Below are 14,663 nucleotides of genomic sequence, written 5' to 3'. Positions count from 1 at the left end.
GAAAACAATTTGTTTCGAGGTGCACAACAAAACCAGATTAATTGCTTGTAGATTTTGTTGATGGCAAATTAGGTGAGGGTAACCGTCTCTTAACTCTGAATCTTAACACGTGTACGACGAATGTCTCATCATGATTGTTTATTTAAAGCACACAATAGATTTTTAGATAAGTAACAATGGGATGAAGATGACCAGCAGAGGTCTCACATGTAAGCCATTCAAGGAAAGATCCAACACCTGTCCTTGACGAGATAGATCATAAGAGTTTCACCTCTTCTGCATATGCATGTCTATGAAACCCGGCCTTGGTGAAATGTTGTTCTTTGTGAGGTAATGGATGGAGAAGTTGTGCCACAACGAGGGGAAGGTGGCAAAGCTTGGGTGAGTGAGGTACTTACACTACACTAAAACAGGCTTTTAGTGGCATCTTTTGTGGCGTTTGAACAACAAAAGCCGCTAAAAATTGAGCATTAGCGGCGTTCTTTGTAAAACGCCGCAAAAAGTCGACCCTGTAAAAAACGCCGTAAAAGAACATCATTAGTGGCGTTTTTAAACAAAAACGCCGTAAAAATGCTGACAAAACGCATCGTTTAATCTTCAGGAATAGCGGCAGTAGCAGCGCACTACAAAACGCCATTAAATAGCACAATTTGCGGCGTTTACTTGTAAGTGCCGCAAAATATCGTAACCAAAACGCAACGTTTGGTCTTGAGGTATATTAGAATTAGTGGCGCTTATGAAAAAACGCCGCTAAAGCACATAATTAGCGACGCCTTTATAAAAGCGCCGCAAAATATCTTAACCAAAACGCAGCGCTTGGTCTTGAGGTATATTAGAATTAGTGGCACTTATGAAAAAACGGCGCTAAAGCACGAAATTAGCAGCGCATTATAAAAAGCGCCGCAAAAACGCAGCGTTTGGGCTTGAGGTATATTAGAATTAGTGGCGCTTATGAAAAAATGCCGCTAAAGAACAGCATTAGCAGCGCATTATAAAAAGTGTCACAAAATATCTTAACCAAAACGCAGCGTTTGGTCTTGAGGTATATTTAGAATTAGTGGCGCTTATGAGAAAACGCCGCTAAAGCACATCATTAGCGGCGCATTATAAAAAACACCGCAAAATATCTTAACCAAAACGCAGCATTTGGTCTTGATGTATATTAGAATTAGTGGCGCTTATGAGAAAACACCGCTAAAGCACATCATTAGCGGCGCATTATAAAAAGCGCAACAAAATATCTTAACCAAAATGCAACGTTTGGTCTTGATGTATATTAGAATTAGTGGCGCTTATGAGAAAACGCCGCTAAAGCACATCATTAGCGACGCATTATAAAAAGCACCGCAAAATATCTTAACCAAAATGCAGCGTTTGGTCTTGAGGTATAAAGCCAATAGCGGCGGTTGTAGAAAACGCCGCTATTTACCGCAATTAGCGGCGCTTAACTAGAAAACTCCAAAAAGTTTTAAACCGAAACGCAACGTTTCATCTTGAGCTATAGCGTCGTTAGCGGCGCTTACCAAAAAATGCCTCTATATTTCTGCTTTTAGTGGTGCTTTCTTCTGAAGCGCCACAAAAGTTTTGACCAAAACGCATCGTTCCGGCTTGACCTATAGATGCATTAGCGGCTCTTATTTGAAAACGCCGCTATAAAGCAACTTTTACACCATGTTTGGTTGGGTGTATTGGCATAGCCAATACACCCGTAATCGGTGGGTCCCGCTTAATCCCTCTCTAATACTTTGTTTGGTTCAGTGTATTGCTATTACAGGTCTAATACACTACTGATCTAATCCCCAAAATCTACCGTTTTCTAATCCCTTCCTTGAGCTCAGATTAGGTGCTGCTTCAATTTTGGTCCCTGTTTAACCCTCCCGATTCATGCTTCTGTTTTACCCAAAATCCACGTTCTGTTTTTTCCTTCTACCTTTCTTCTCCACTCTCCTCACCGTCTTCTCCTCTAACATCCAGTGTGTTCTGCTCCTCTAACAAATTGTGACAGCCAGTAGTAATTCAAGTAATCGACCAACAATCTTCAGGCAGGCGGGAGATTAGATTAAATTTTCTTTTAAAAAAAATGGCGGAACCGATGGAGATTTCTTTTTCATCCGGATCTCTCAATCTTCAATCAATTCGCAGGTATTTTCTCTCTTTTTAACACAGTGAAGTAAAATTTTTATACATAATTTTCTAAAATTTAACTTTTGTTTTTAGCCGAATGAATGACCTCTCAGAGATTCATAATAGCAATAAAAATGATGTTGGGACTGAAGCTCTCTCCTCGGATTCGGAGAAGCTGCTCAAAGACTGCAGTTTTCATTTCCAGGTGATTCTCAAAATTTTTTTTGTACATTCTTACAATTTAGGGTTTTGTTGAAAAAAACTTGGAGAGTGGATTTATGCAGAGTAAAGTGAAGCAAATTATTGAAGAGTATTCTGACGTGGGTTTCTTAGGCATTGAAGATTTAGGTATGTTTCCTTTCAGCTTTTAAAATTTTTTTTGGTTAATTTTCTTAAAGTATATTGCCTATATGTATGTACAATTGAACTTGAACAGAATACCCATTTGTTTTTCCCCCTTGGGTTGGTGTACTTTTTTTTCAAGACCTTTAATGGAGTATTATTACGTTTGGGAGATGTTATCTTATTAAGTGGCAACTTCTTTGACTCGTTTTAGTCTTTGGTCAGGTTGTATGGATTTTAGTGATGAAGTTGGATTTTTTTCTTTCTTGTGGAAAATCTTTGGGTTTGGTGGAATATGAATTTAAAAAGGTTTTTAGATAATGATAAGGTCTCTGATATGGAATAGAGTGGATGGTTTAGGATCCATTTAAATTTTTTGATGCTCTTTTGGATAACATGTCCGATATGTAATTATTGGAACAGTGTGTCTGTGCAATGCAAGTATTTTACGAATTAAAAGAATCGAGGCAAAATGCAACATCATTTGAAAAGGAGTGCTAAAAGATGAATACCTAGCTCATCATAGGAAAATATCTCTTGGTAGCAATGCGAGGTTGTGTTGATACTGGATTGATTCTTTTTTCTTAATTATTCATAAGATAAATACCTAGCATACTTGAAAGAGGAGCTTAATCAAGTGGAGGCTGAAAGTGCTAAGATTTCTAATGAAATTGAGGATCTTTCAAGAAATCATATTGAAGGTGAGACTTCATCAACTTAGGTTTGAATTTCACTTGCAATTACTCTTAACCTCTCTTCTGCTGATTTATCTTTAAGTACTTTTTTACAGAATCAAATATGCTGGAAGACAATCTTGAAGGCTTGGAATGTGCATTGGATTCTATTGCATCTCAAGTTGGTTCTCCTATGTTATTTCATTTTGAAATCAATTTGGAAGTCAAACATCAATAGTTAGCTTTTTCACTTTTTTATTGTAGGAGAGAGAAGAAGAGGATCCATGCTTCGACTCTTCTATGAATGGTGAAAATCAGTTAAATCTGCTAGATGCAAATGAAGGGCAAAAGTTTGAGGTTCTTTTGTTTGTTTTCCCTTGCTTCTTGAATACTACATTAGATTTAAACTGATAGCTGAACTTTAAGAATTGTAGCATTGGTTTCTCGCTCTGTAAGCATCTTTACAAGAATATCTTTTCTTTGGTGACTTTCTAAGTTCTAACTTCCTTATAGATACCTCAGATGTTTGGTATACTCAATTAGGATATTAATTATGTCTATATGCTAATAATGTACGTTAAATTCTTTGAGTTGTTAATGGTACCATGCATTTTACTTCATTGAGCATTCAATTTCCTTCTATATATGTGTTTCAGATTTTGGAGCTCGAGAGTCAGATTGAGAAGAACAACTTAATTTTGAAGTCTTTGCAGGATCTTGATTCTACATTCAGAAGGTAGTTTGATTATTTTTTTCCCTTTAATTATATGTATTCTATACCATTTACCTTTTACCAACTATGTCCTTTTCTTTTATTTTTAGATTAGATGCCTTAGAACAGATTGAAGATGCATTGACAGGCTTGAAAGTCATTGGCTTTGATGGAAACTGCATTAGGCTGTCGTTACAGACATATATTCCAAAAGTAGAGGGTGTTTTGTGCCAAAACATGAGTGAGGATATTTTTGTGCCAAAAGTAATTTTATTCTTTTGTAATGATATTAGTTAATAAGTGATGATTGACTTTGCATAAACTAAAATATACCCGTTTGTTTGTTGTTTTGGTCAATGAGATTTGAGTTCTATTTCGTGTTCTATCTGATTTTGATTCTCGTATGTTAATGCAGTTTTCGAGTTTAAAAATTGTATTGAGTGGTTGCCTATATCATAGTATTTGACATGATTGTAATTCCTTTGGATAGTTGAACCTTTTCCAATATCTAGTCATACTTTGGATAGTTAAATGGCATTCGGCACTTGTATATATTTGGAGAGTCATACTTCATAGTTCATGCCCATATTTGAATGATGTTTCTATAGGAAGTCTCCAATGATACCGTAATGTTGTTACTGACTATTATTGCAGTGAGTGTTGGAGCATTTCGGAATTAGTTCGTTTGATTAGTGCTTTTTTTTTTCCTCATATTTTGTGTAGATAGCTGTTCTGACTTGCTTGAGCATCATATGTTTCATGTATGTTGAGTGCATTCGTTCAGTCCCTATATTGTGAGCCAAAAATTGGAGGTTTTGCTATTTCACTGCTGCTGCTGTTGGCGCTGCTAACTATGAATTCTATTTTTATCTTGAAAACAGGTTGTGGTGGTTGATCCAGAGGCGTATACCTATGACGATGAGGTGCTAAAGAAAGCTGAAGCTATGGGCAAGCCAGGTCTTGTGGAGATATATGCCAAAGAAGACAGTTTCATCTTTAAAGTTGAATCCACTGGTGCGATCAAAGCTTCTCAGTTGGTTCTTAATGCTATAGAAATCTTGAAACAGAAGCTGGATGCAGTTCGCCTGTCTGAGGATACTGTGGAAGCTGATGATCAGTTTGGTGAACTAGGTGCCCATATGCAAGGAGGATGATCTGCTTGTAATTAAGAACTAGCCATTGACATTTGTAGGTTTCAGAAAAGGCGTGTTTACATCTAACTAACTACCTTTTGTTTAAAACTCTTGAGATATTTTGGGTAGAACAGACTACTTGTTTTCCTCGATGAAAATTGTCAGCTATATGCCATCTGTTTTAAACTTAAAAGCCAGCAAAGCATGGACTGGCAAATCTTACTTGTTTTGAACCGATACAGTTGAAACTAAATTTTACTTAATTTATGTAAATCTTGGCGGTCCAAGAATTCTCTTATCAACTTAAACATGAAACAAGCCAAAATAATACAATGACACGTTTAATAATCGTCTTCCTTGGCACGTATGTTTGGAACTCGGATTGAGTGTTTATGCAGATTATAATTCTCAAGTTATATTTTGATTTTAGTAAATTCATATAAGAACATTTTATTATTAAGAATTTTATGAAATTATATATCATTATTAAATTATATTTAATATTAATTATTTTAAATTGTATAAATTCATATAAGAAAATTTATTATCAAGAATTTTATGAAATTATATATTATTATTAAATTATATGTAATAATAATTATTTTAAATTATACAAATTCATATAAGATAATTTATTAGTTATAATTATTTTAAATTTTATTAAATCATATATTTTAATTAAAATATATTTAATATTAATTATTTCAAATTATCTTTATAGTATCATATATTATGATTTGAGTAAATTCATATAAGAATATTAATTATTAAGAATTTTATTAAATTATATATTTTAATTATAATATATTTAATAATAATTATGTTAATTTATATTTTATAGTATCATATATTATGATTTGAGTAAATTCATATAAGAATATTGATTATTAAGAATTTTATTAAATTATATATTTTAATTAAAATATATTTAATAATAATTATGTTTAAATATGATTAAATTATTTATTATTGATAATAATAATATTATTAAAATTTAAATAACAATAACAATAATCATTTACCAAAACAAATTTATGCTAAGGGTATTCTAGTCATTTTAGTTTTTTCCATTATGCTATTACACCTCTATTCCATTCAACCAAACACAAGATTACTATTACGCCTCTATTCCATTACATTCAACCAAACAGTGGATTAGCTATTACACCTCTAATCCAATACACCTCTAATCCCAATACACCTCTAATCCAATACACCTCTAATCCAATACAGCGAACCAAACGCACCCTTAGTGGCGCTTTAGTGAAAGCGTCGCAAAATTGTTAACCAAAACTGCGCCGTTTTAGTACTTCAGTGGCGTTTTAGGTAAAAACGTCGCAATAAAATTAATTTATTTTTCCATTTTAGGATTTAAAATTTAAGAATTAATGTTAATGGTATAGAGTTTTAGGGTTTATGGTATACTATTTTTTTATTTTGGGCTAGGGATTGAAGGTTTGATGTTCAAGGTTTAAAGATATATACTATTTGAAAACTAATTAAAGAATAACATTTGAATTTTACTGGGATTCATGCCACTTTGTAGCACACCTATATTATTTAATATAATTAAGAATATAAAATATATGTTTTGTACTAAACTAACATTGGCCACCCGAATTCCCAAAGATATGGTTTAGGATTATGGTTTATGATTTACGGTTTAGACTTTAGGGTTTGGCTAGTTTTAGGGTTTAGAGTGTATGATTTGGTGGTTGTTGTTTGTGGTTTACGGGTTTAATGTTTATGGTTTAGGGTTTAAGATTTACGGTTAATGTTTACGATATAGTGTGGATTAGATTTTGGGGTTTGGCAATTTGGTATTTTATGGTTAATTGACGGGTTCAGGGTTTAAGTTTTACGATTTAGGGTTTGGGGTTTAGGATTTATAGTTTGGGGTTTAAGATTTACGGTTAAGGCTTACAGTATAGTGGGGATTGAATTTTGGGATTTGATGGTTTGGTATTTTATATGGTTGACGGTTTTAGGGTTTCCACTTTGGGGTCTGGGGCTTTGTGTTTAATCTTGAATATTTTAGACTATAAATGTAAATAATATAAATATAAATTAATATTTAAAAATATATATCAAAATGGGTTAAATCTCAAAAGCACATATGAACAATGTTTTATTGTTCAATTGTATACATTAACTTTTAATTAGTTTGATATTGTAAAATAGTAACATAAATATTTATATAATTAAAATAATTTTTTATTTATATTGCATACATAAATATTTAAATTTATTCAATATAAAAATATATTGATGTATTTATTTTTTAAAATGTGTAATTATTTTTTAAAAATGCATTACTCTCCTCTTTTTATTAGTTAATATTTTCTCTCTAATTTAAAAGAAATTATAAACATTAGCGGCGTTTTTATAAAAATGCCACAAATTTTATTGAAATGTTAACAAAACATGGCCGTTTTGTCTTATCTATTAATGGCATTAGTGGCGCTAGGGTAAAAACACCGCAAGTTTGCATTCTGGTAAGACGGCAGTCGTTTTTTAATTCCTGTATTTCATCCCAACCCTTAGCCGAAAATCCCTCAGTTTTCCCCTCAATTTTCCCCAAATTTCCCCTCTAAATTTTCCCCAAAATTCCCCCAAATCTAGAACCCTAGTCTGCTGCGCTCCAACCTTCCTCTGCTACATTGTCGTAGACCGACCCTTCTGCTATCGCTCGTCGACCGTCACAATCCTCTACCGTCGCACTCCTCTGCCGTCGCTAGGGTAAATCGGTAAGGTTTTCCTCTTTCTCTCCTGCACATAAATTGTTTTGCACCTGGTTCCGTCTGTCTTACAACCGCACATACATTGTTTTACACCTTCATTGATAACTCAATGCGCAAATTGTATATGCCTATTATTGGTATTAGTGCCTTAATCGTCTTATTGTTCTTGTTCTGCATTTGGCTTTCAGGACTTGCAGGTTAAATCTTCGCCACCACCAGTTCAGACTTCGGCACCTATACACCACGATCCTGCTATTATACAGGTAGAGAAAAGAAAATGGTTCTTATCTACTGTTGTATTGTACTACCATAAATAGCTTTTTTCTTTCTTTTTTTTAAACCAGTAATATTACCTTATTATGATCAAATTTATATGGAATGATATTTAAAATACTTCTGCATCTGAAGTTCATAGCTAGTATTGTACTTTCTAGTGAAGAAAGAGCCAAAATACTATTTTTTCTTCCCGATGGTTTCCATTTTCTTGTATTTAGGATATTCTAGGCATTTGAATTTGGTTTAGAGTTTAGCTTGTGTGCGCCAATGTTATTTCTGTTAGTCTTTTTGAACAATTACTTGTGGAGAAATTGGAAAATTGATATGAGATTTTGTTCTTTCTATTGGTTCTTACTGGTTTTTGCTCCTAGTTCTCTCATTAATTTTTAAAGCTTCTTCTCCTCATGTTTATGTCTTGTACACCTTTTTCGTTTTCCTTCAATTGTTGCTCTCAACACTTCATATTCGTGTGAATCACCAAATTATTTTGAGGCCATTGTTGTTGGTGTCAACATACCACTGGTGTTCACATAAGCATAATAATCCAATCTGCTATGTGACATGCATAATTAAATAATTGCTTATCAAATAATTGCTGTCAACAGACCAAAAGTTATTATTATGTATATACATAAGCATAATAATCCAATCTGCTAAGTGTCAACAGACCAAAAGTTATTATTATGTATATATATAACTTCATAATGACTCTATAGCTTATCAAATAATTGTTGTATTTGGTCCCATAGGCTGTTAAATTAGGGGTGTTCATTCGGTTAACCGACCCGAAATAACATTAACCGAATTAACCGACCTTTCAAAATCTTTAACCGTTAACTGAACCGAAATTTTTTTCAAAAAAATAATTGAACCGAAATTTTTTTGGTTAATTCGGTCGGTTAACCGAATTAACCGAAAATTATATGTTTTTTTTATTTTTGGTTAAAAATTAACCGAATTAACCAAATTGAATCACTACATAATTAAATTATTTTTAGACTTTTAGACTTTAGTTTTAGTCTTAGTTTTAGAATTTTATTTTTATTTATTAAATTATTTGTAATTTTTATGATTGGGTTGGGTTGGGTAATTGGGTTGGGTTGAATACTTGGGTTTAGATTGGGTTTAGGTGAATAGTGGGCCTATTTATATATTATAATTTTATTTATTAATTTTTTCGGTTAAACCGAAAAAATTCGGTTAACCAACCGGTTTCGAACCGAATTAACCGTTGACCGAAAAATCAAAAAATAATTAACCGACCCCCGACCGAAAAAATTCGGTTAACCGACCGATTAACCGAATTCGGTCGGTTAACCGATTTTTTTCAGTTTTACCCGAATTTTGCACACCCCTATGTCAAATAATTAAATTCTAATAACATTTCTCGTTGCATAATAATTCTTACTCTATAGCTTATCAAATAATTCTTACTCTATAGCTTATAAAATAATTAAATTGTAATAACATTTCTCGTTGCAAAATTTTGTTCATAATTTGTTTATATCCTGTTTGTAATTTAAAGTAGTTTGTAACTGTTCATAATTCATGTTTGAGTTGTTTTGCTTAACTTGCTGGGTTGGAAGGAGAACGATATTCTTTGGTGTGGAAGGTAAATTTTTTGCCGCTAGCTTGCTGCGTCTTTCGCTGCAGAACTTGGCTATTCTTTGGCGTGGAAGGTAAATTTTTATTCTTCTGTTGTAATGTATCAGCCTTAGTTTGATTGAATGAACGTAATTTTCTGAAGGTAAATTTTCTGTTGCAAACAAAAGGTTTTGTAGTTAATCATCTTGCTCTTCGAGAGAAGCAGAGCAGAGCAGAAAGTACGACGAACTCCAACAGCAGCTTCAGAATATGATGAAGATGTTTCAGCAGTCGCAACTTCCGCCGTCATAGTGTATTGCATAAATATTTTTATCATTTTAACTTTTAACATTTTTGTAAAAATAATATGAATTCTATTTTATTTATTGATTTTAATATTATTTTATTCGTTTAATTTGAAATATTATATAAATTTATTGCTTTTGGCTGGCTTAGATTTGGTTGCTTTTGATTTGTTGTTATAGGAGGGCTGAAAAAATGGAAAATTTTATTTTACAAAAATCCCAAAATTAGTGGCGTTTTTATAAAAGCGCCGCTAAAAGTCATGTTCTATAGCGGCGTTGGTGGAAAAGAACGCCGCTAAAGAACATTACTTTTAGCGGCGTTTGTGAAGAAAACGCTACTAAAGAACATTACCTTTAGCGGCATTTTCGAGGAAGCGTCGCTAAAGAACATGACCTTTAGCGACATTTATTTCTGTAAACATTGCAAACGTTAGCGACGTTGTTGATAGCGGTATTTTTTGCAGCGCTTGTGAAAGCGCCGCTAAAAACCTGTTTTTGTGTAGTGTTATAACAATTGCCCCTTCCAATCAAAGGGAGGAAAGTGGCCTTCCCTATATAGATCTACATATTTGGTTTTGTGGTAATGAATGCGCGTCTAACATACAATCGGTAAAGAGGTAGCACGTGTTGCATAGATAAAACTTTTGAAGAGTGTGTTTTGAATTTTGAAAGGGCGCCGTTTAAGGTTTCGCTAGCTAATAAAGAAGCATGTGTTAAACCATTATTGATTAATGAATCGACGAGTTTATAATTTATAATATAGGACATGTGATGTGCCATTTTAAATATTCCCTTGTACATTTCTTTATTTACAAATAGGGTGCCTTGGGGATTTTGTAGAGATTTTTTGGCTTCTGCATCTTTGGAGAAAAGATTTTAAGAAGAGTTTTCTGGTTCAAGGTTTTGTTGGAATCTCATCCGTCGTTGGTTTTGGGGATGTTTCAGAATTCTTGACCATGGTTGATAGTGATGGGAAAGTTTGGTGGTGGGAAGGAAAAAAGGATGGATAAGGCTAGTGAATGATAATGAATGGGTATACCCAATCATGCCTTTGAATTTTTTATTCTTGATGGAGTAAATTGCACGAGGGACATGATAAGAGGGTTTTTTTTTTTTCATTGTTTACCTTCCTTCATATTTTTTTCAATACGGAGTGTTAAAAGAGTATGGGATAGCCCCTAGCTAATTGTCAGGCTTCTCCTGATGGATTCTTATATGCTTTTTCATCGATTGTCATTAAAAAGGTGAGCCTCCGATGCTGAATGCCTTTCGCAAGATTTACAAGTCTGTATATCCAATTTCAAACGTTCAACAAATGATAAGCAATATAACAAGCAATATTTTTCTTGATAAATAGAAATATATTTTCATCAAGTAGGTAAACAAAAAACTGTTTGACTTTTCCATTCGGTAGCTCACTCCAAGCTACGAGCATTGTGCCATAGAGGCAAGACTTCTTTTTAGTTTCCAAATTTAGTTATTTTTATTTGTGTTGTGTTTATTTATTTATTTCTGTTTTGTTTTAATTATTTTTTCTATATTATATTCGTTGTAGCGACCTAAAAATTTGGCAATAGGCGCTATTTGAAATGATTATTGAAAAATTAAAGTTTCAAATTTTATTTACAAAAGAGGAGTCGCCACCGATCTTTTTTAGGTGTGATCGGACACCAAATAAAATCCTTTTTTAGAAGAATTTTTTTTAAACTTTTCTAAAAAAAGAGAGACAATTTTAGATCCACGTCAAAATCCAGAGAAAATTAGGGTCCGGAAGTCGGTTACGCGCGAGGAAGGTATTAGCACCCTCGCGACGCCCAAAATTGGTATCTCGTTAAACGCATGTTGTCTTAATTTTCAAAAATACGAGTTCCATTTAATATTTAGTCGTGATCCGATTGAAATACGAGAACCCCTTTTTTTTAAAAAAAAAACACGAGAATTTTGAAGCGCAGTATTTCTTTTTTAAAACGAAAGTTTTTTTTTTAAATACGAGAATTTTTGAAAACACGAGAATTTGTAAACACGAATATTTTAGAAACACGAAAATTTTTGGAAAAAAAAAACGAAATTTTCTTAAAACACGACATTTTTTTTTGAAACACGGGAATTTTTAAAACAAGACATTTTTTTGAAACAAAATTTTTCTTAAAAAAAAATTTTAAATACGAGAATTTTTAAAACACGAAAATTTTTAAAACACGGAAATATTTTTTTTTTAAAACACGAAATTTTTTTTTGAAAACAAGAAAATTTTTGAAACACTAGAATTTTGAAAACACGAAGATTTTTGAAACATGAGGATTATTGAAAGCACGAGGATTATTGAAAGCACGAAGATTTATAAAAAACGACAATTTTTGAAATACGAGAAATTTTTTAAACGCGAAAATTTTTTTCAAACACGAAAACTTTTGAAAACGCGAAAATTCGAAAATTTCTAAAATACGAGTAATTTTTAAAGATTCGAAAATTTGAAACAAGAATTTTTTTTTTAGAAAAACGTACCATATTTAACACGAATCGATGATATTCACCCCAACATGGCAATGAAATCGACGAATTAGTGTCAAACCAATTCAATTTAATATTTAATCGGGTTGTATTAAAACACGAGAAAATTTTTTTGAAACACGAGGATTTTTGAACATTTTTTATTTTTAAAACGGGTCCCGAATTTAACATAAGCCATCGATATTCACCCAACATAGCGATGAATTCAGTGACTCGATGCTAAACCGATTCGTTGCCTTATTTATTAAAATTATTTAAAATAAAGTAAAATTAAAATTTAATTAAATTGTAAATATAAATACAAAAATATAAAAATATATAAAATGCATAAAATGCTAATAATATTAAAATGAAATAACATAAAAATACGAGCATTAAATTAAAAGAGAAATAAATAAAATTACCGAAAAATCTAAAACACGAGCTTCGCAGAACGGGTTGCTAAAATTGAACCCCCTTTTTCTTCTTTTTTCTTTTTTCTTTTTTCCTTTTTTCTTTTTTCTTTTTTCTTTTTTTTTTCTGCTGGGCTGCCTTGTTGGGCTGGCCTGCGCGGGCCTGCTGGCTGGTGGCCTGTTGGCTGCTTGTTGGGCTGCTGGAATTGGGCCTATTGTTGGCCTGCCCTCTTTTTTTTTTTGTGCTGCTTCTTTCCCTTCTTTTTTTTTGCTTTTTTTTTTGCTTTGATTTTTTTTTTGGGCTTGTTTCTTTTTTTTTGTTTTTTCTTGGGCTGCTGGGTCGGATCGGGTCGTAGGTGGGTCGGGTCGGGTTGACCCGACTGTTATAATATTTTTTTATTATTTCTTTTTTTTTTCTTTCTTCTTCCTTTTTTCTTCTTCCTTCTTCTTCCTTCTTCTTCTTCAAAGTCTAGCCTCCACCACCGCTTGCGCCGCCGCTACCTCCTCCGACGCCGGTACTCTTTCTTTTCTTCTCCTCTTTCTCTTTTCTTCTCTTTTCTTCTTTTTTCCTTCGAAAAAATCTCTCTTTTTGCAAGTTTTTTTTTATTTTTTTTCGTGGGTGTCCTCATTTTTGGAGTTTAAACTCCTTTTTATAGTTGGTTTTGCTTCTTTTTTGCAGGTAGCAAGTGGGGAAGGAGCAGCCACCCATGTTTATGGCCTGAAAATCTGGAAGTGGGTGCCCCAAATCATGTAACTTGTCTGAAGGACCAAATCACAAATGCAGCAAAACTTCTGGGGCTAAATGTAATTTTTAGAAAATTTAGGATTAAAATGAAATTTAATGAAAGTTTAGGGGTCTAAGTGAAATTTAAAGAAAGTTTAAGGGTCAAAATGAAATTTAGGAAAAGTTTAGGTGTCAAAATGCAATTTTTATTTTTAAATTTTTTTTTTTTTTTGAAATTTTGAAAATTAAACACAAACTCTAGTCGGACAAAAATTTAGTGCTTACAACTGCCCCTCTTTGCTTATCATTGTGAAACAAGGATAGTGCAAAGACTTAAAAGCACTAAATTTTGTTCAATTGTCCAATCTTTATTCTTTACTCGGCATGTGATCCTGAGCTCAACTCATTTCTCGCAATATGAATAGACTATTTAAAACTAGACATTAAAAATAGAAATTGAAAATAGCTCAGCACGTGAGCCAAGGCTCAACTCACTTCTCGCAATATGAGTTGATTTTTGAAAACAGAATTTGCAAAAGGCTCAACTCACCTCTCGCAATATGAGTTGATTTTTTGAAAAATAGAAAAAGGCTCAACTCACCTCTCGCAATATGAGTTGGTTTTTGAAAAATAGAAATTAAAAGGCTCAACTCACCTCTCGCAATATGAGTTGATTTTTGAAAAACAGAAATTAAAAGGCTCAACTCACCTCTCGCAATATAAGTTGATTTTTGAAAAACAGAAATTAAAAGGCTCAACTCACCTCTCGCAATATGAGTTGATTTTTGAAAAACAGAAATTAAAAGGCTCAACTCACCTCTCGCAATATGAGTTGATTTTTGAAAAATAGAAAAAAGGCTCAACTCACCTCTCGCAATATGAGTTGGTTTTTGAAAAATAGAAATTAAAAGGCTCAACTCACCTTTCGCAATATGAGTTGATTTTTGAAAAACAGAAATTAAAAGGCTCAACTCACCTCTCGCAATATGAGTTGATTTTTGAAAAACAGAAATTAAAAGGCTCAACTCACCTCTCGCAATATGAGTTGATTTTTGAAAAACAAAAGAAATGTCAAGCATTACCCGGATAAGAATTTGATAAGTGCAAGATCTTCAAAGCAAGAACAAAGTTTAACCAAGGGCAAA

The 14,663-nt window shown here is 32.8% G+C and overlaps 1 protein-coding gene and 1 long non-coding RNA gene across 3 annotated transcripts; both read left to right on the top strand.

Moving 5' to 3' along the window:
- Positions 1-1,751: 1,751 nt before the first annotated feature.
- Positions 1,752-5,218, top strand: LOC107934250 (uncharacterized). 2 transcript variants are annotated; one of them, XM_041107310.1, is made up of 9 exons: positions 1,752-2,142; positions 2,218-2,329; positions 2,409-2,472; positions 3,066-3,167; positions 3,257-3,321; positions 3,405-3,497; positions 3,797-3,876; positions 3,963-4,116; positions 4,734-5,218. In XM_041107310.1, the coding sequence occupies exons 1-9, from the start codon at positions 2,081-2,083 to the stop codon at positions 5,004-5,006; spliced, it is 1,005 nt and encodes a 334-aa protein (XP_040963244.1). In that variant the 5' UTR covers positions 1,752-2,080; the 3' UTR covers positions 5,007-5,218. The 2 variants fall into 2 exon arrangements, with proteins under 2 accessions (XP_040963244.1, XP_040963245.1); XM_041107311.1 differs by having other exon boundaries at positions 3,963-4,093; positions 4,734-4,866.
- Positions 5,219-7,534: 2,316 nt separating this feature from the next.
- Positions 7,535-9,908, top strand: LOC121224293 (uncharacterized). Its single transcript, XR_005921910.1, has 4 exons — positions 7,535-7,732; positions 7,915-7,989; positions 9,589-9,681; positions 9,775-9,908. It is a non-coding gene; the product is annotated as an uncharacterized lncRNA (long non-coding RNA).
- The last annotated feature ends 4,755 nt before the right edge of the window (positions 9,909-14,663 follow it).

This window comes from Gossypium hirsutum, chromosome D12 (genome assembly GCF_007990345.1).
Source record: "Gossypium hirsutum isolate 1008001.06 chromosome D12, Gossypium_hirsutum_v2.1, whole genome shotgun sequence".
In the NCBI taxonomy this organism is placed as follows: Eukaryota; Viridiplantae; Streptophyta; class Magnoliopsida; order Malvales; family Malvaceae; genus Gossypium; species Gossypium hirsutum.
Note: the sequence above shows the minus strand (reverse complement) of the source record. Positions and strands in the feature narration are given on the sequence as shown.